General features: G+C 54.2%; 1 protein-coding gene across 1 annotated transcript in view; it reads right to left on the bottom strand.

The window, feature by feature from the left end:
- Positions 1 to 5964: 5964 nt before the first annotated feature.
- Positions 5965 to 14667, bottom strand: part of WSCD1 (WSC domain containing 1) — a 42776-nt gene continuing 34073 nt past the window's right edge. Inside the window, exons 6-9 of the mRNA XM_033847524.2 lie at positions 14055 to 14214; positions 13183 to 13347; positions 10388 to 10588; positions 5965 to 8977 (exon numbers count right to left, since the gene is read on the bottom strand). Of these exons, the coding sequence (XP_033703415.1) occupies positions 8625 to 8977; positions 10388 to 10588; positions 13183 to 13347; positions 14055 to 14214 (879 nt within the window). The 3' untranslated portion in view covers positions 5965 to 8624. The remainder of the gene's footprint in view (positions 8978 to 10387; positions 10589 to 13182; positions 13348 to 14054; positions 14215 to 14667) is intronic.

Raw genomic sequence — 14667 nt, 5'->3', positions numbered from 1 at the left:
TCACAGTGAAGGCAAGGAGTCATTCAGTTTTCTATATTTGAACATCTCATTAGCGTCTGTGTCATTCAAAGACGTATTGGGTGGCAGAAAGGTGACATTTAAGGCCTCTCATGGAAAGCCAAGCCCTTAATTATCTGATGGAGGTTAATGTGGCCGTGGAGCAGGGGAGGCCTGGGCGGAACAGGGAGTAACGGATTATGCTAAGAGCTGGTTTCACGGGTGAGCCCAAGGAGTGGGCCATCCCGTTAGGATGTCTGGCTAGAGTCTTCCTGACTTGTTGGTTCCCTGCCAGGCTGAATGTGGGGACCAGGACAGTTCTCCTTGGTATCAAGAAGTGATGCCTGTGATTATAAGGGAGGAGACGGCAGGAAACGAGCCCTCACCGTTAACAGTGATGTAGGCAGGAGCCCCGCCAGCCTGTGGGTCTGGGGAAGCATTGCTCAGGGTGCTGAGGGCGGTGGTGTGGCTCTGTGCCGGGGAGACACCCAGCGGAAGCAGCCGCGGGGCAGACTGTGAAGGGACTGACTCAACGGTCGAAGGTCCTCCGCTGGAGTTGGCGGGCAGCTACGAAACGGCTCCCAGATGATCTCACCTTTCGGTATTCATGCCCCTATATACTCCCTTCCCCTGGATGTAGGCTGAACCTTCTGACTTGCTTCTAACGAATACAATACAGTAAAAGTGATGGGATGTGATTTCCAAGATTAGGTTACCAAAAAACAGTGGCTTCTATCTTGTTCACACTCTCTTTAGGTCTTCTCACATTCTTACTCTGATGAATCAAGCCTTACGGAGAAGCTCACATGGCAAGGAGCCAAGCGTGGCCTCTGGCCAACAGCCAGTGAGAAACGGAGGTCCTCGATCCAACAGCCCGTGGGAAACTGAATTCTGCCAATGACGACATGAAGGAGCTTGGAACTGAGTCCTGTCCCAGCTGAACCCTCAGATGAGGCTGCAGCCCAGCCAACTTCTTGGGTGCAGCCTCATGAGAGTCCTTGAGTGGGAGGACCCCGTTAAGCGGTGCCCGGATTCCTGATCCAGAGGAACTCTTAGTTAATGAATGTTTCTTTAAAGTTGTGGCTCTAAGCTATGCCTAAATTTGGTGGTAATTTGTCACCTGCTGATAGATAATGGATACAGTGAGCTTTAGACTCTGTGAGGCTGCTGGGTCAAGGAGCTCCAGGCTGCCTAGGAGGCAGACTCTCCTTGCTCTGTCTCTGCATTTCTCACCCTTGCGCCATCTCCTAGAGAGAAAGGCTCTACCTCACCTAACTTGGGAAGTGGGGCTGGGGGAGAAACCTTCCTCATTTCCTGCCTGAGCCAGGGCATGGGAGTCGGTCCAGGGAGGATATCCCCTCCATCCTTCCCTCTCTTGCCACCCATCCAAACACACTCTCCCTCTTCTATTGCTCTCAGGAGAAAAAGGAAGGGTGAATTGGGTGTTCTGTGTGCTACACCTCGGAGCCTCCAATAGAAAGGAGGTTTTTATTTAGAAGAAAAAAGTTTTGCTAGAGGTTTAATTAACTTTAAGGAATGAGCTGCAGATCTGGAGGAGGTAGAGAAGCTACCTGTCCCAAGGCAAACAAGAATGGCGTCCATCGGCAGTGGAGGCTCCCATGGGGAGCAGAGGTGGGGATGACACCATTAGACCATTTACCTGAACATCCAGGGAAGAGCTTTTGACAAGAATCCTGCCAATCTGTCTCCTGTTCTTCTCTATGAGTCAGGAGCAGATGGGTGACTGAGAACTTATGTAACAGTTCAAAACAACTCTCCAGTGGCATTTGGGGGCTGCCATATTTCTTCACTTTTTTTTACCTCTGGCAATGAATGCTTATAGATCAACCCAGTCCCCAGGCGTCTCAACAAACAGGGGATGGAAAAATTCACCAAGTGTCTCAGCAACATCTCCTCAGCTCACAAATACGAAGAAAAAGGTATTATTTTCCAGGAAGATGTTACTTTCCTGGAAACTTTACAAGCCAGGCGATTTAAGATTTTCATGCGTCCTCCTTCCTTCCACTAATGTTTCCTGTGCCTCTTGCATATCAGGTCATGGGCTAAGGGCTGAGGTTACAAAGATAGATACTGTTCCTGTCTTCACTGGTTTAAAAGCCAGTGGAAAAATACATAAATATAGCCTTTCAAGTGAACAAAAAATGTTGGTGAATTGATCATCAAATTTAAAAAAAAGAATGGAAGGAATAAACAAATTATTTGATGTTAAGAGGATTTTATTTCTCCTCTTTTCCATTTTGGAGGAGACCTGACGAAGATTGGCTTCTCAGGCATCCAGGCTCTTGTCACCTGTAGTGGTCAGGATGCTGGCATGTGAGTCAAAGGGGCAGCTGTTTGTCAGCAACTGGAGCGCACATCTGCACAAACACATATACATAAACACACAGACTGCTGGGCTCCGGTCCACCAAAGATGCCTATCTATTAATATCTTGGAGGAGCAGGGCCTTTCTGTTGCCTCGGGTGCTGGTAACTTAGGATGAAAACTCTGGGCTCCTATCTTGTGCCAATTACGGTGCCTCTCTTTAACCCCGGTCCTTTGAAAAGTGCTGCTCTGAGCAGATTTTCAAGTACTGGGGGTGCTTGATAAATGGCCCTTAACATTGAACTCAGGTACCCACCAAAAAGCATCTTGGCAAAGAATTAGCAGTGAAACGAATGGAGTCGCTTCCAAATAAGCTGGACGTGCACACGTGCCTCATGTTCAGCAACTTGTTGAAGAGTGATGGGGACGCCGTACAGGGGCAGTCAGGTGGTTCTGGGGAGGGAGCCCACATTCCGGCCCTAGTTCCCCCACCCATTCTCACAGCCGAACCTCGTAGAAACCCGTTCCCATTCCCAGTCTCATTTTTCTTATCTGTAAAATAAAGGATTTGAACTTCGGGCAACTCGGTCGCAGAAACTAAATTTTTCTTCCCCGCAAACAGAAATAATGTCCACCTCACTGAGGCACATGTGGGGTGACATCTGTGACACTTTCTGACCTGTAAGAACACTATTTACTGTAATTGATCATCACTGGCTACATCATCAAGCCATGGATCTGTCTCAGCCTGAAAAGAATATCGCAGGTACCGAAGACACCTTGGAAAGTTCATTCATTCAGCTCGTGCTTACGCATCCAGCATCAACTGGAACTGTTTTTTAAAAAAACCCCAAAACTGGAATTGTTCTCATTTTTGTTATCAAGATTCCTCCTTTTATAGAAGCAATTATGTTTGTCATCTGGGTAGATGTGCTCGTACTTCCCACGGCAGGGACCCAGATTTCTGCAATGCTTCTGCATAGTAGAAGTTCTCAGGAGGGCCCCAAATCTATCTTCAGTCACAAAAGGGAGTACTGGGGACAAATGTACTCACATCGATTTCCTGGGACTCCTGACTCCCTCTACATATTTTCTGGACCTCTGTCCTGCACACTGTATCATGGTCAGACTTGCCACGGAGAGTTTGAAGATAAGGGCCACATATAACTCCCTTTGTCCCTCCAATTTTTAGCACACAGTAGGGTTAAAGAGGTTAAAACAGAGGAGGGGACCTCTCAGTGGCATCATCCCACCTCTCCGCCAATGGCAGCGGTTCTGCTTTGCCCCAAGCTTGCGTGTCCAACTCAGCAAAACCGAAGCGGCAGGGCTACGCAGACCTACCCTCCTCCAGGTTACTGCCTCCAGTTTACTGCCCGTCAGCTGTTACCTGAACATGTCCCTCAGAGGGGGTCTCACGCTCAATCCAAGTAACTTGTCAACGCATTCCTTCCAACACGACATCATATTCTCCATGAAAGGAGTTACGGTAAATAGAACAGGACCACGGTTTTATAATCATCACAGATTACTATCCCAGTCCTCTCATCTGTCAAGTGGAGATAATCACATAGCATTGGTTAAGGATTAAAGGAGACAGCTTCTAGTGTGGGCTGAGCAACCAAGAGGAATGATTTTCTCAGGATATGCAGGTGACCTCATAATGTACTGACTTCAAGATGCTACTTGTCCTGGCTGACAGAGCACAGCTTCCTCCTGAGGATTTCACACCCACCCCCCATTCCCGTAAAAAGCAACTTCCTAACCTGACAGCTCATTCTTGTCTAAGCCTCCGTCTTCATCTACTTCAGCCATAGAGACAGAGAATGTCAGAACCCCAGGGCCTCTCAACCCAAGCCCTTTGTACACAGCTCTGGGTTGTAAGTAACAGAAACCAGACTCAACCCAACTTAAACAATAAAGGGACTATATTGGCTCATGTAACAGAACCATCCACGGGCAGGGCCAGTCACAGGCAAAGCTAGATCCTGTACTTAACAGTGTCACCAAGGACCTGGTTTCCTTCCCTCCCGACTCTCCCTTCAGTTATCAGCTTCATGCTGGGAGCGGTTCCTGCCCCAGGATCGCAAGACAGGTACCATCAAGACCCAGGATTACCCACTTCCTCGTTCACATCCAGCAGAGTGCATGAAAACATTCCCAGAAAAAGTCTTGAAATTCCATCTGGTTCCATTGCCTTAGCTCTTATGACCATACCTGAACACATCACTGTAGCCAGAGAGATGGGAGGGTGCTGTGGGCTCAGTCTAGGTCACGCGTCCCACCCCAGAAGTGACGGTAGAGACAGCTCCAGCACATCATAACCCACCCCTGCCAACGGACATCAGGGTCTGCTGGGAAAGGAAATGGGGCAATGAACATTGAGGATGCAACCAACAACCTTGTTCAGGCCAACTCGGCAAATGCTGAGTGGTCATCAACGTGGGTTCAGACCAATCAATTTCTCCCTAAAGGCTAATGAACTACTTCGGAGGCATCACATTTTAAACACCTCCAACAAGTTTCCAGCCAAAAGAAATCAAACTTCAGCCCCAAGAATTCTTGCAACCACAAAGATCAATCCCAGCACTTCCATCTCCCCTCTTGGGACCCCCCTAAGAACCAAGTAGCTCCTGCTACTTTTAAGGGAAAAAAGTGCATTCTGGTATGCAAGCATTATCGCATATTCACGCACTCAAAATCTAATTGTAGCTGTAAGAGACTTCATTATAAGATGCGCACGTAATTAGGCAGCTTTCTAACCAGGGTTTGGAAGCCTGTCTATTCTTCTCTCTCATTTACATATCGCGGGGATTATCAGAATGAGTTTTAGTTTTTTAAAATTATATATTTTGGTTTTTCCAAATCGATCCACAAGGGGAGGTGAAACCCATGAGAATTCCATGTTTTAACACAGGTTTGTGTAACTCCACAGCCTTACTATTAAAGTTGGAATCTGTGGACAGTCGGGGTTTCCCTGTTCTGGTCTGGTTCCTGATGCATTTGTCACGCTTCTAAATACAGAGCCTCTTTTACTCTGTGGCTGGTTGGGACAGTATCTTCTTTATGGAGAAGCTAAGAGCTATAGATGAGACCTAACATGGGGAGAGGCAAGTGGACTTTCCCAAAAGGACAAATTCCTTTCCTGTGTTTCTCGGAAGCTGGGCGACAGCTGCTGAGAACCGTGTACACACAGGACCTTAGCACCTCCACACACAGGGCCTTAGCACCTCCTCACCCAGTGTCTGGGAGCACGTGCCAGGGGTCAGGTGCCTTGCTGGCTGGACTGACTCAACACGACCTGGATGCACCCTGATCCCATCATTCCATCCATCTGCGTGCCTGGCTACGGTGCAAAGGAAACTACAAGGCCGTTTGAGCAGGTGGCCCTCCACCTGGAAGGACAGGAGGTTTCTGGGTACCTGGCAGCAGGGAACGGACTCACGCATCTTCCAGGAAGAACGAGCCGGTGCCGCTGTTCTCCTGACCCCCTGGGGTGATGCGGGAAGCCCAGGGGGCCAGGCCCTGGCTGCAGTCCTGGTCGGTCCTCCAGCTACTCCACTGCCCTTCACAGACTCCTCGGCATATGAGCCTCCTCCCTGGAGGTCGTCTGGGTGGCCAGGATGCCAGTCTCCAGAGGAGGCCAGCTTCCCTATTCTCCATCACTCAGTGCTACGGTCTCCTGTGAGACTTTAGGTTTGCTCTGGGATGCAGGTATCCCCTGGCCCCCCTTCCAAGGCAGTGTGGAAGCTCCTGGTGGGTTTCAATTACACCTACAACTCAGGAGAACTGGCCTCATCAGGGGCCGTCGCAGACTTGGCCACGGAGCCATGCTGTATCAATCATTGTTTACAAAGACCCTGGTGTTTCCAGCTTTGAGCTGAGCCGAGTGATGCTTCAGAAGGATCTAGAACAGCGTCGGCATCGGTGTGGGTTTGGGGGAGCCTCAGGAAGAACCTGGAGGCCACCAGGAACAGATACTCTAGGCCATTCACCGGCAAAACCGAAGGCGTGGGGGGCTTCCCTCTGAAGAAGGGCAGGTCCGCCAGGCCTCCGGGCCCTGCCTTCCCCACTGGGAGTGGCCCTCAGCTCCCACTACCAGCCAGGGAGCAGAGGGTCTGACATACCCATGCCCGGCTTTCCCAAACCCCTCACCCCCTTTTCTCCTGCTGATGCAGAGGTCAGACCAGCAGGCCCAGCGCAGGCCTGGAGAAGCTGCAGAGGGGCTCAGGGGCTGCCCAAGTTCAGGGCCGCCCACATTCCTCCCTCGCAGGGGTCAGTGTGCAGCTGAGCTCTCCACAACCCGCCTTGGGTCTCAGCTGTCCTGGGCTGTGCTCCTGGGCTCGACCCCACCCTCCAGACCTGAGCCCCCTGGTCTCCGCAGCCTCATTTCTGAGCCCAAGACATGTAGCAAAGGGCGACCCAAGAAGGTAATTAGCGGGCTTCCCTGGTGGCGCAGTGGTTGAGCGTCCGCCTGCCGACGCAGGGGACACGGGTTCATGCCCCGGTCCGGGAAGATCCCACATGCCGCGGAGTGGCTGGGCCCGTGAGCCGTGGCCGCTGAGCCTGCACGTCCGGAGCCTGTGCTCCGCAACGGGAGAGGCCAGGCTGAGCACTAAGTGGCTGCAAGGAGGGTCCCTTTCTGTGTCCCCTCCTCTGTCCTCGCCCACCCACTCCCGTCCTCCTGCTGCACAGACTCAGACAGACACACGCCCCACACCCACTCACCTCTTCTGCAAAACATACAAGGGTTTTCTAAGCCTCTGAGCCTTTGTACATGCTGTTCCCTCTGCCTCAATTACCCTTCCCCTCTGCGTGGCTGGAATAATTCCTACAGGTTCCTCAAGACCAGTTCAAAGCCACTGTGATGCATTCCCTGACCCCCTGGGAGCCCGCACAGCACACACACTCCTCTGTCACCGGGCTTCTCACTCATTTGTGATAACCCCTCCCCAATCCCCACTAGAAAGTGGGGGAGGGGACCTTATGAATCCACCTTCTCAGGAGGCCCGTAGGCTTGTACACAGCAGCAGGCATCAGTGCCCGGGACTTCCCTTCCCCTTCTTGGATGAACGAGTGGGAAAGATAGCTTCACAGAAAACAGAGACAGAGGGGGTGACAAAGAGGCCCAGTGACAGGAAGTGGTGGGTGAATAACAGAGAGACAAAGAGGGCTGGGCCAGTGGGGATCAGACAGGAGCTGCAGCCTGGTTGACAGGCCATGCCACCCCCCTTCCTCATGAACCCGGGGCGACCCCGTGGAGAGCAGGGGCCCGTCAACATAGGGGGGACAACCAGCGGCACCCAAGACTCATCCCTCCTGGGTCTGCCCATGCCCATCCCTAGCCCCCTTCTGCTGGCATTGCTGGTGTACGGGGCCCCCAGGTCTCGGGCTCCCCTGGAGGCCCAGCCCCTTCCCTGCCCTGCTGTCTCCTCGCCCCCACACCCTGCTTCTGGGACATGACCCGAGTCCCCAGCGTTATGGGGACAGTCGGAGAAAGAAGCCAGGCAAGGAGGCGCCCACTCCAGGGAGTGCTGATTTTGGACGGGGGGTCGGGGGTGCACAGAACTTGTGGCCGGTCCTGAGGTGCGGGGTTTGTGTGGACAGCTCTGCTCCACCCATGGTGCCACCAGCCCACCCCCAGCGAAGGGAGCGGCAGGGCCGCAGAGCTGGTGGGGCCCAGTCATCACACCACACACACTGTGGGTTGCAGGTGCACGGTCAGGGCTGCCCGGCCCGGCGGGCACAGGCTGGGAGCCCATCTCCAGGCCGGGCTCCCGGGTCCTCAGAGCACTAAGCTCGCCCAGCCCAGTATCCCCCAGTCAAAGCCCCTGAGCAGCAAGCCTGCACTGGGCTGGAAACAGGAAGCCCGGGGCCTCCGAGAGCCCAGGGTGCACGTGTGTGTCAGTGTGTGGGAGAGACGGACAGGCAGCCCCTAGGAACGTGCAGACGCCACACGCCTGCATCAACGTTCACGCCTGCAAGTCTGGGAGTGTCTGGCACAGGCGGGGTGGTGGCGTAGGCGCGTTAGGGCACTGTGAGCAGCGAGTGGCAGGTCTAAGCGGGTCTGGCTAGGAGTGCGTGTTCCCTCGCATCCATCCTGTGACATCGGGTCCGCCTGGCCGGGGCTCACGTCCAGTCTCCCCGTGCGGGAGGCAGGCAGCCCTGGGGGCGGGTGGGGAACCTCCTTGCAGGTGGCATCGTCACCCGAGCATCCCAGGGGGGCACCCGAGCGTTGGAGCACGTGCGTAGCCCCGCGGGGGCGGCCGGCTCCCAGCCGGGTGGGCAGAGCGGGCCGGGGCCTATCATCTGGGCACGTACTCCCGGGGCAGCCCGGCCCAGTTGTGGTCACGCAGGGCCCGGTCCACCGTCCGGATGTAGCCGTTGATCAGGTCCTTCATTGCGGGGGTGAAGGGCTCGAGGTCGTGCGGGCGCCGGCCACGCCGCCGGAAGCTCCCCTCCTTGTTGTTCTCCACGCAGAGCAGGCGCTCCTCGCTCACGGACACGTTGAGGAAGGCCACCATCTCCCGCAGCGTGGGCACCAGGCTGCGCCGTAGCTGTTCGTAGTGCACCACCAGCAGCCGCTTGCCGTACTTGAGCCAGTCCAGCACGTGCGAGGACCACCATGACGCGTAGCTGTTGACAAAGTCCGGCCACTCTGGGTGGGAGAGAAGGGGCGCTGTGTCAGGGCCCGGGCCCGATGGGGCTGCTGGCCTCCTGGGGGCCAGGATGCGCCATCGTCCACCACCCAGGGCGACCTACCCGATCTCCCACGGAGGAAGGCCCTCTTGGTGACCTCGTGTAGGGAAGGGTTACTGTCAGGCTAGGCTCTGAAGAGCTGCAAGCCCGCCTGGGAGCTGTGACCTCAGGTCCACCTTCTCCCAGCAGTTTCCTTGGAAACACACCAAGTTAAGACGAACGGGGACTGTGCGTTCCAAGAACTGGTTCTCTCTCTGGTGGACCTCGCCCTCTGGGACTGTCCCTGCGTGGCAAGAGCCCGGGGTCTCGGGCTTATGGGACACAGTGGAGTCAAAGATGACCGAGGCAGGGCCTCTCTGTCGAGATGACCCTCGGTTCACCTTGATGTTGCCCTGGCAGCTCTGCATATCCAGTCTGGGTAATGGGGGCCGAGCAGTGTGTGTGGGGCAGCTTCTGTGCCTCCTAGTCAGATGAAGACGCTGTGCAGACCGGATTTCCTGTCCCAGGGCCTCCCACACAGCTACGTGAATGGGGTGCCTAACTGACGCTTCTTGTGTCTTGTGGGTGCAATCGCCGGTGTAACAGTGACGTACAAGGAGGCCACAGACGGGGCCGCTGCAATCTCTGGCAGGTGATCTGCTCCATGAGGTTTGTTTTCAGCAAATTTAGAAATTCGGTGGGTCTTTTTTTTAAGTGGGGAGAAGGGTGCAAAGGTCAAGAATCACCCCAACAAAAATCGCTTCCATAACTGGGCTATTAAGACACCTAAAATGCTGTGGGAAGCATCTGCCTTCTCTAACCTTCACAACGACCCTATGAGATGGGACCACCCTTGTTTTTAAGGTGAGAAAACCGAGGTTCAGAAGACAAGGTCTGCAGCTTGCCTGGGGTCACTGGGCTGGTAAGAGACCCAGGAGGGATCAGAGCTCAGCCTGCCTGCATCCTCAAGGGGAGTCAGCAGGAGGGCAGGGGTGGCTGATGGGGGCTGCTCTAGAGGGAGGGTGATAGGGAAAGGCGGGGACACCCACCAGCCTCAGGTGATCCGGAGTCACACAGGGACGGAAGCACAAGGCTGCCCAGCCTCAGGCCCATGTCGCATCATGCCACCCACACTGCTGGACACAGCTGTATTTCTGATGGCTTCATTTTATATCACTCGCTATCCTGCCTTGTGTCTCTTTAATTCATTGCCCAAAGGCTAGACTGTTCGTGCCTTGAGGGCAGAGACTGTGACCCCTGTAGCCTGGGCTCCTGGCGCCTTGCCCAGTGCCTGGCACATAGTAGGACTTCAGTAAGCGTGTATCAGCAGACTGACCCCACGAATAAAGTTGCAACGGTTCCCCCCACCCCGCCGGCCCCTTCTGCTCACCTTTGCTCTTCCAGTTGCGGTCAGCTGCGTAGCCCAGGTGGCCGGCACATTTCCTGTTGAACTCGGCCACCAGGGACCTGTACGGGTTCCGGATCAGCAGGATGGCCGAGTCGAACATCTCGATTTCCCTCCTGCCGCTCTCGTGGGTCTTCACGCAGATGGTGCGCCGGCTCCTCCAGTGGTCCTTCTCGCCCTTGAACCCTGCCCGGGAGAAAGGCATCGTGGAGCCCCCGCTGCCACTGCAGCAGGCGGGTCTGAACGCTAACCTGCACCCCTGAGGGAGAGCCGACATTGGGGGCACGGCAGAGGGCACTGGGATGGCCTGTGGATGGCCGATAGGGCCTGACCCTGCCCAAGAGACAGTGAGGGCAGGAGGCATCTAAGTGGGGAAAGATGGCGTCTGCAGGAGAAAGAAGGTAAGGCACCTCCCATAGATCCCAGCAGTCAGCAGGCAGAGCCGATCATGCCCTCTCTAGACACTGCAGTGCATCCATCTGGGCATCTGCGTGGCTATGTCACACGAGCACTGCAAATAACCCTGTGCGTTGACCACAGCGGGAGGCACAGCCAGATGACGAGACTGAGGCTCAGAGTGGGTGTGTGACTGGCTCAAGATCACACAGCACCACAGCGTCAGAGCCAGGGCTCTCTCCACGTGGCTCTGTGTGTCCCTGTGAGGCCTCCCCACAGAAGGGGCAGGGTCCCCATCATCAGGCCGAAGGGCAGTCAGCAGCTGTGGCCCCACCCTCTGACCTTACGCCACAGTCCTACCCTCTGACCTTACGCCACAGTCCTGTAACTGGGCTCCAGTCTTGCGTCTGTGGAGACTCTACCCATCCCTACACAGAGTCACACATTTATCAACAAATATCATCGTGTGCCCCTTCTGTGTTGGACTTTACACTGGGGACAAAGGGGTAACACTCAGACCCCGTCTTTAAGCTTACAGTCTAGTGGGGGGGCAGCCCAAGTGTAATACACAGCATAGGGGCTCATGGGAACAAAGAGTAAGGCGGACTAGTTTGGGAGTGTGGTGGGATGTCACAGAAGGCTTCCTGGAAAGATGTCCCCTGAACCTGGTCTCCAGGCCACATCTCAACGTAGCCCGTGCCATCCAGCTCTGGTGACAAGCTCCAAAATTGCCCGTGAGCTTGCCTCGGGCTCTTGGAAACATAAATGAGTCCCCCCCACCCCCCCACCCCCCTTCACGAATGGTTGTGAAGTATTCGTATCTACAGCAAGTCTTTGATGCCTGGAAAATGCAAGTGTCCTTTGAGTCTGTAAGTCTGGGGTCACCAGCTGAAACTCAACACATGTTTCAAATTCATCTCTGCCACGGGCCGAACACCAAAAGTCTTTGCTTTGATTCATTCTGTCCAACAGCTGGGAAGTTCCAGGAAAGAATGAGTCAAACCACGAGCCAAGTAAACATGAGATCTGGTCTTTGACACCCTGCGGCCCAGGGTGCCTTTTGTACTGCCTTCGCCTATTTCAACAGGTACCACTTTTCCGCGTAACTCAGACCACGCTCGCCCGTGACGGTCTGGCATTTTGGCATTGGAGCTTCCTTGCGAATTTCACGTGTGTGCACGTGCGTGTGTGTGTGTGTGTGTGTGTGACTGCTCTGACAGTGCTCTGAGGCCAGTGGCTACACCTAACCAGTCTCGTAAGGCTCAGAGATGCTTCGGGGAATCTCTAAAGCCATTCTGAGGCAGTGTCGACCCAATCCTTATTACGTCCAGCTATCGAGCCATTGGGCCACTTAGCCATTTGTAGACGGAGACAGCCAGCTGTTTGAATAAGGGAAAGGCCTTCTTTCTAGATGAATACGGTGGGTAGCTGCAGCCTGTACACGTTAGGTGGTTCCCAGGGGACTAGGCCTGAGTGGGCAGGTCCATGTGCTTCATCTGGTCACTTCACCTGTAGCTGCCGTAACACTCAAGACTCCCGGGGGTGATGAAACTGGGTTACATGCACACCATTGGCTTTTTCCCAACCAGACCAAGATGGCTGTGGGTGATTCCAGAACCCGCTGCCCACCTCAGGAAGTTTGTGTTTTCTCCAGGCTGTTAGATAGTATCCTCATTTCCTCAACCAAACTCTAAGAATCCCAGAGAAACTGTTGTTAACACTTGACAACAGAGGAATATATTTCCCCAAATATAGATCCCACTTGGCTTATCTGAGGTTCTTAGTCTTAAACAGTGCACAGATTCGAGCCATTTTAAAGTTCATTTACTTGACATAATGAGGCCTCTTATTTCTACAAGAGAAATATTAGAAATCATTAAACTCTTGAAGATTTTTGGACCTCGTTTTAAAAAATCCTATTTTGATAAGCTACACTTGCCTCAAAAAAAAAAAAGAAAAAAGAAATGAACACATGAAGTCAGTTTCCCCTAATTATTGAGGGTTCTAAACATTAAGGAAAACTCAAGAAATGTTTACAGAGAGGGAATCTAAGCTAGTAGGCTTTCCCTTTGAATCCAGAACAGATCTTGTGAATTTTCTCTCCAAGTGTGGTCCCAGGGCTGGCTGTGTCAGCACCACCTAGGAGCTTGTTAGAAATGCCAATTCCTAGGCCCCATCTCAGATCGACTAAGTCACACTCTCTTGGTGGAGGGGGGCATGCAAACCAGGAAGCTATGTTGAATTCATAAGCCCTCAAGGTGACACTTACGCGCGTTCGAGTTTGAGAAGCACAGCTCCAGTGCTCCAAGGAGGACCCGGGCTGGAGAAGCTGCAGGCTGGGCGCTGGGAACCGCCTTCCTCCCTGCCCTGCAGCCGGCACTAACCTTTGTTGTAGAGCGTTCCATCGAAGTAGTAGCTGCCCGTGTAGAAGCCGGTGGCGTGCTCGATGAGGTGCCGCGCCCATGTGTTCCCGGCTCCCGGGAAGCTCGACAGAGCCACGAACACTTTGGATTTGGTGGGCAGGAACCTCCGGTCCGTGCACCGGGTATCTGAAAGCCCAGAAGTCATCTCAGGGTTACCCACCTCCACTGCGACTCCCAGACTCTCTCAGACCTCCCTAGATAGGAAATGCTAACCCACGACTCCCACTGGGAGATGAATGGGAAAACTGAGGCCCCAAAAGGGGAAGGGATTTGCCACCTGGACCTTGCCTGCACAGGCCCACGGCTGGCCAGAGAAAGCCCCAGTGACGACGAGACCTCCCCGTGTAAGAGTCTGGTGGGAATCAGCGTCCTGCAGACTCCCAAGGTCAGCTGGGGGCAGACCTGCTTCTCACACAAGGAAGATGCTGGAGCCTGGGCACACAGCCTGGGGGACTTACTGGTCCCCAGGTCCTGGACTGGCTCAGGGAGGCCCCCGTGGCCACTGGGCTGCCATGTCACCCAGCCCCACCACCCTGCCACTGCTATCCCTCTAGACCCTGCCTCTCTGCTCATCCTCAAACCACCTTCATCCCCAGAGAGACTCAGATAAAGGTCAGGTGCTCTTCAAACCGAGCCCCGCATCCTGTGTCCTGCCTCCAGGGATGGTGGAGGCCTCCTGTTCCCGTTATCCCAAGATAGGACCACCCACCAAGACACCTTCCCCGCCCCAGGACCGCATACTCAGTTCAAACCCCCAGACCAAGTGCCACAACCAGTGGCAGACACAGGAGGAGGGCCCTGCACGCCTGTACACCTCCAGGGGCAGAACTCACCCTGCACGGGCGTCTGGTAGACCTCACAGTACTCCGCTAGCCTTTGGGCCTCAGACTCCTGGCCACACAGCGAGCTGTCCACAGCATCCCGCAGGTTGAACTGGGGGGTGGGGTAAGCACAGTAACACTCCCAGCCCCTGAGGATGGCCAAGGGGAACTCCTGCCAGGGAAGGAGAGAAAGAGAAGCATCTTGGGTGAATGCAGGGGCCACGCCCCCGCTGCTCAGGGACCAGGGTGAGCACGGGGGATGTCCTGCCAGCTGCATGGGATCTACAGGGGTGTCTGTCCATCCTTCCAGCGCTGGGCTCTGGGCCCAAACCCAGGGGAGACAAAGCTCAATGAGACAGGACCTCTGCCCTCTAGCAGCTCATCCCTGGCCGGTGACGAGTCCACTGTTTTTTGTTTGTTTGTCTGTTTGGTTTTGTTTTTTATGATAATTACAGTCTTTATTTATGTAACTGGTCACATAGTCATAGCTGGTATTTATAACTACCTTCTTCTATTACCCATTCTTTATATATGTGTGTGTGTGTGTGTGTGTGTGTGTGTGTGTGTGTGTGTGTATAAATTTTTTTTTTTTTGCCACACCACATGACATGCAGAACTTCCTTGA

This window comes from Tursiops truncatus, chromosome 20, assembly GCF_011762595.2.
Source record: "Tursiops truncatus isolate mTurTru1 chromosome 20, mTurTru1.mat.Y, whole genome shotgun sequence".
Lineage (NCBI taxonomy): Eukaryota > Metazoa > Chordata > Mammalia > Artiodactyla > Delphinidae > Tursiops > Tursiops truncatus.
Note: the sequence above shows the minus strand (reverse complement) of the source record. Positions and strands in the feature narration are given on the sequence as shown.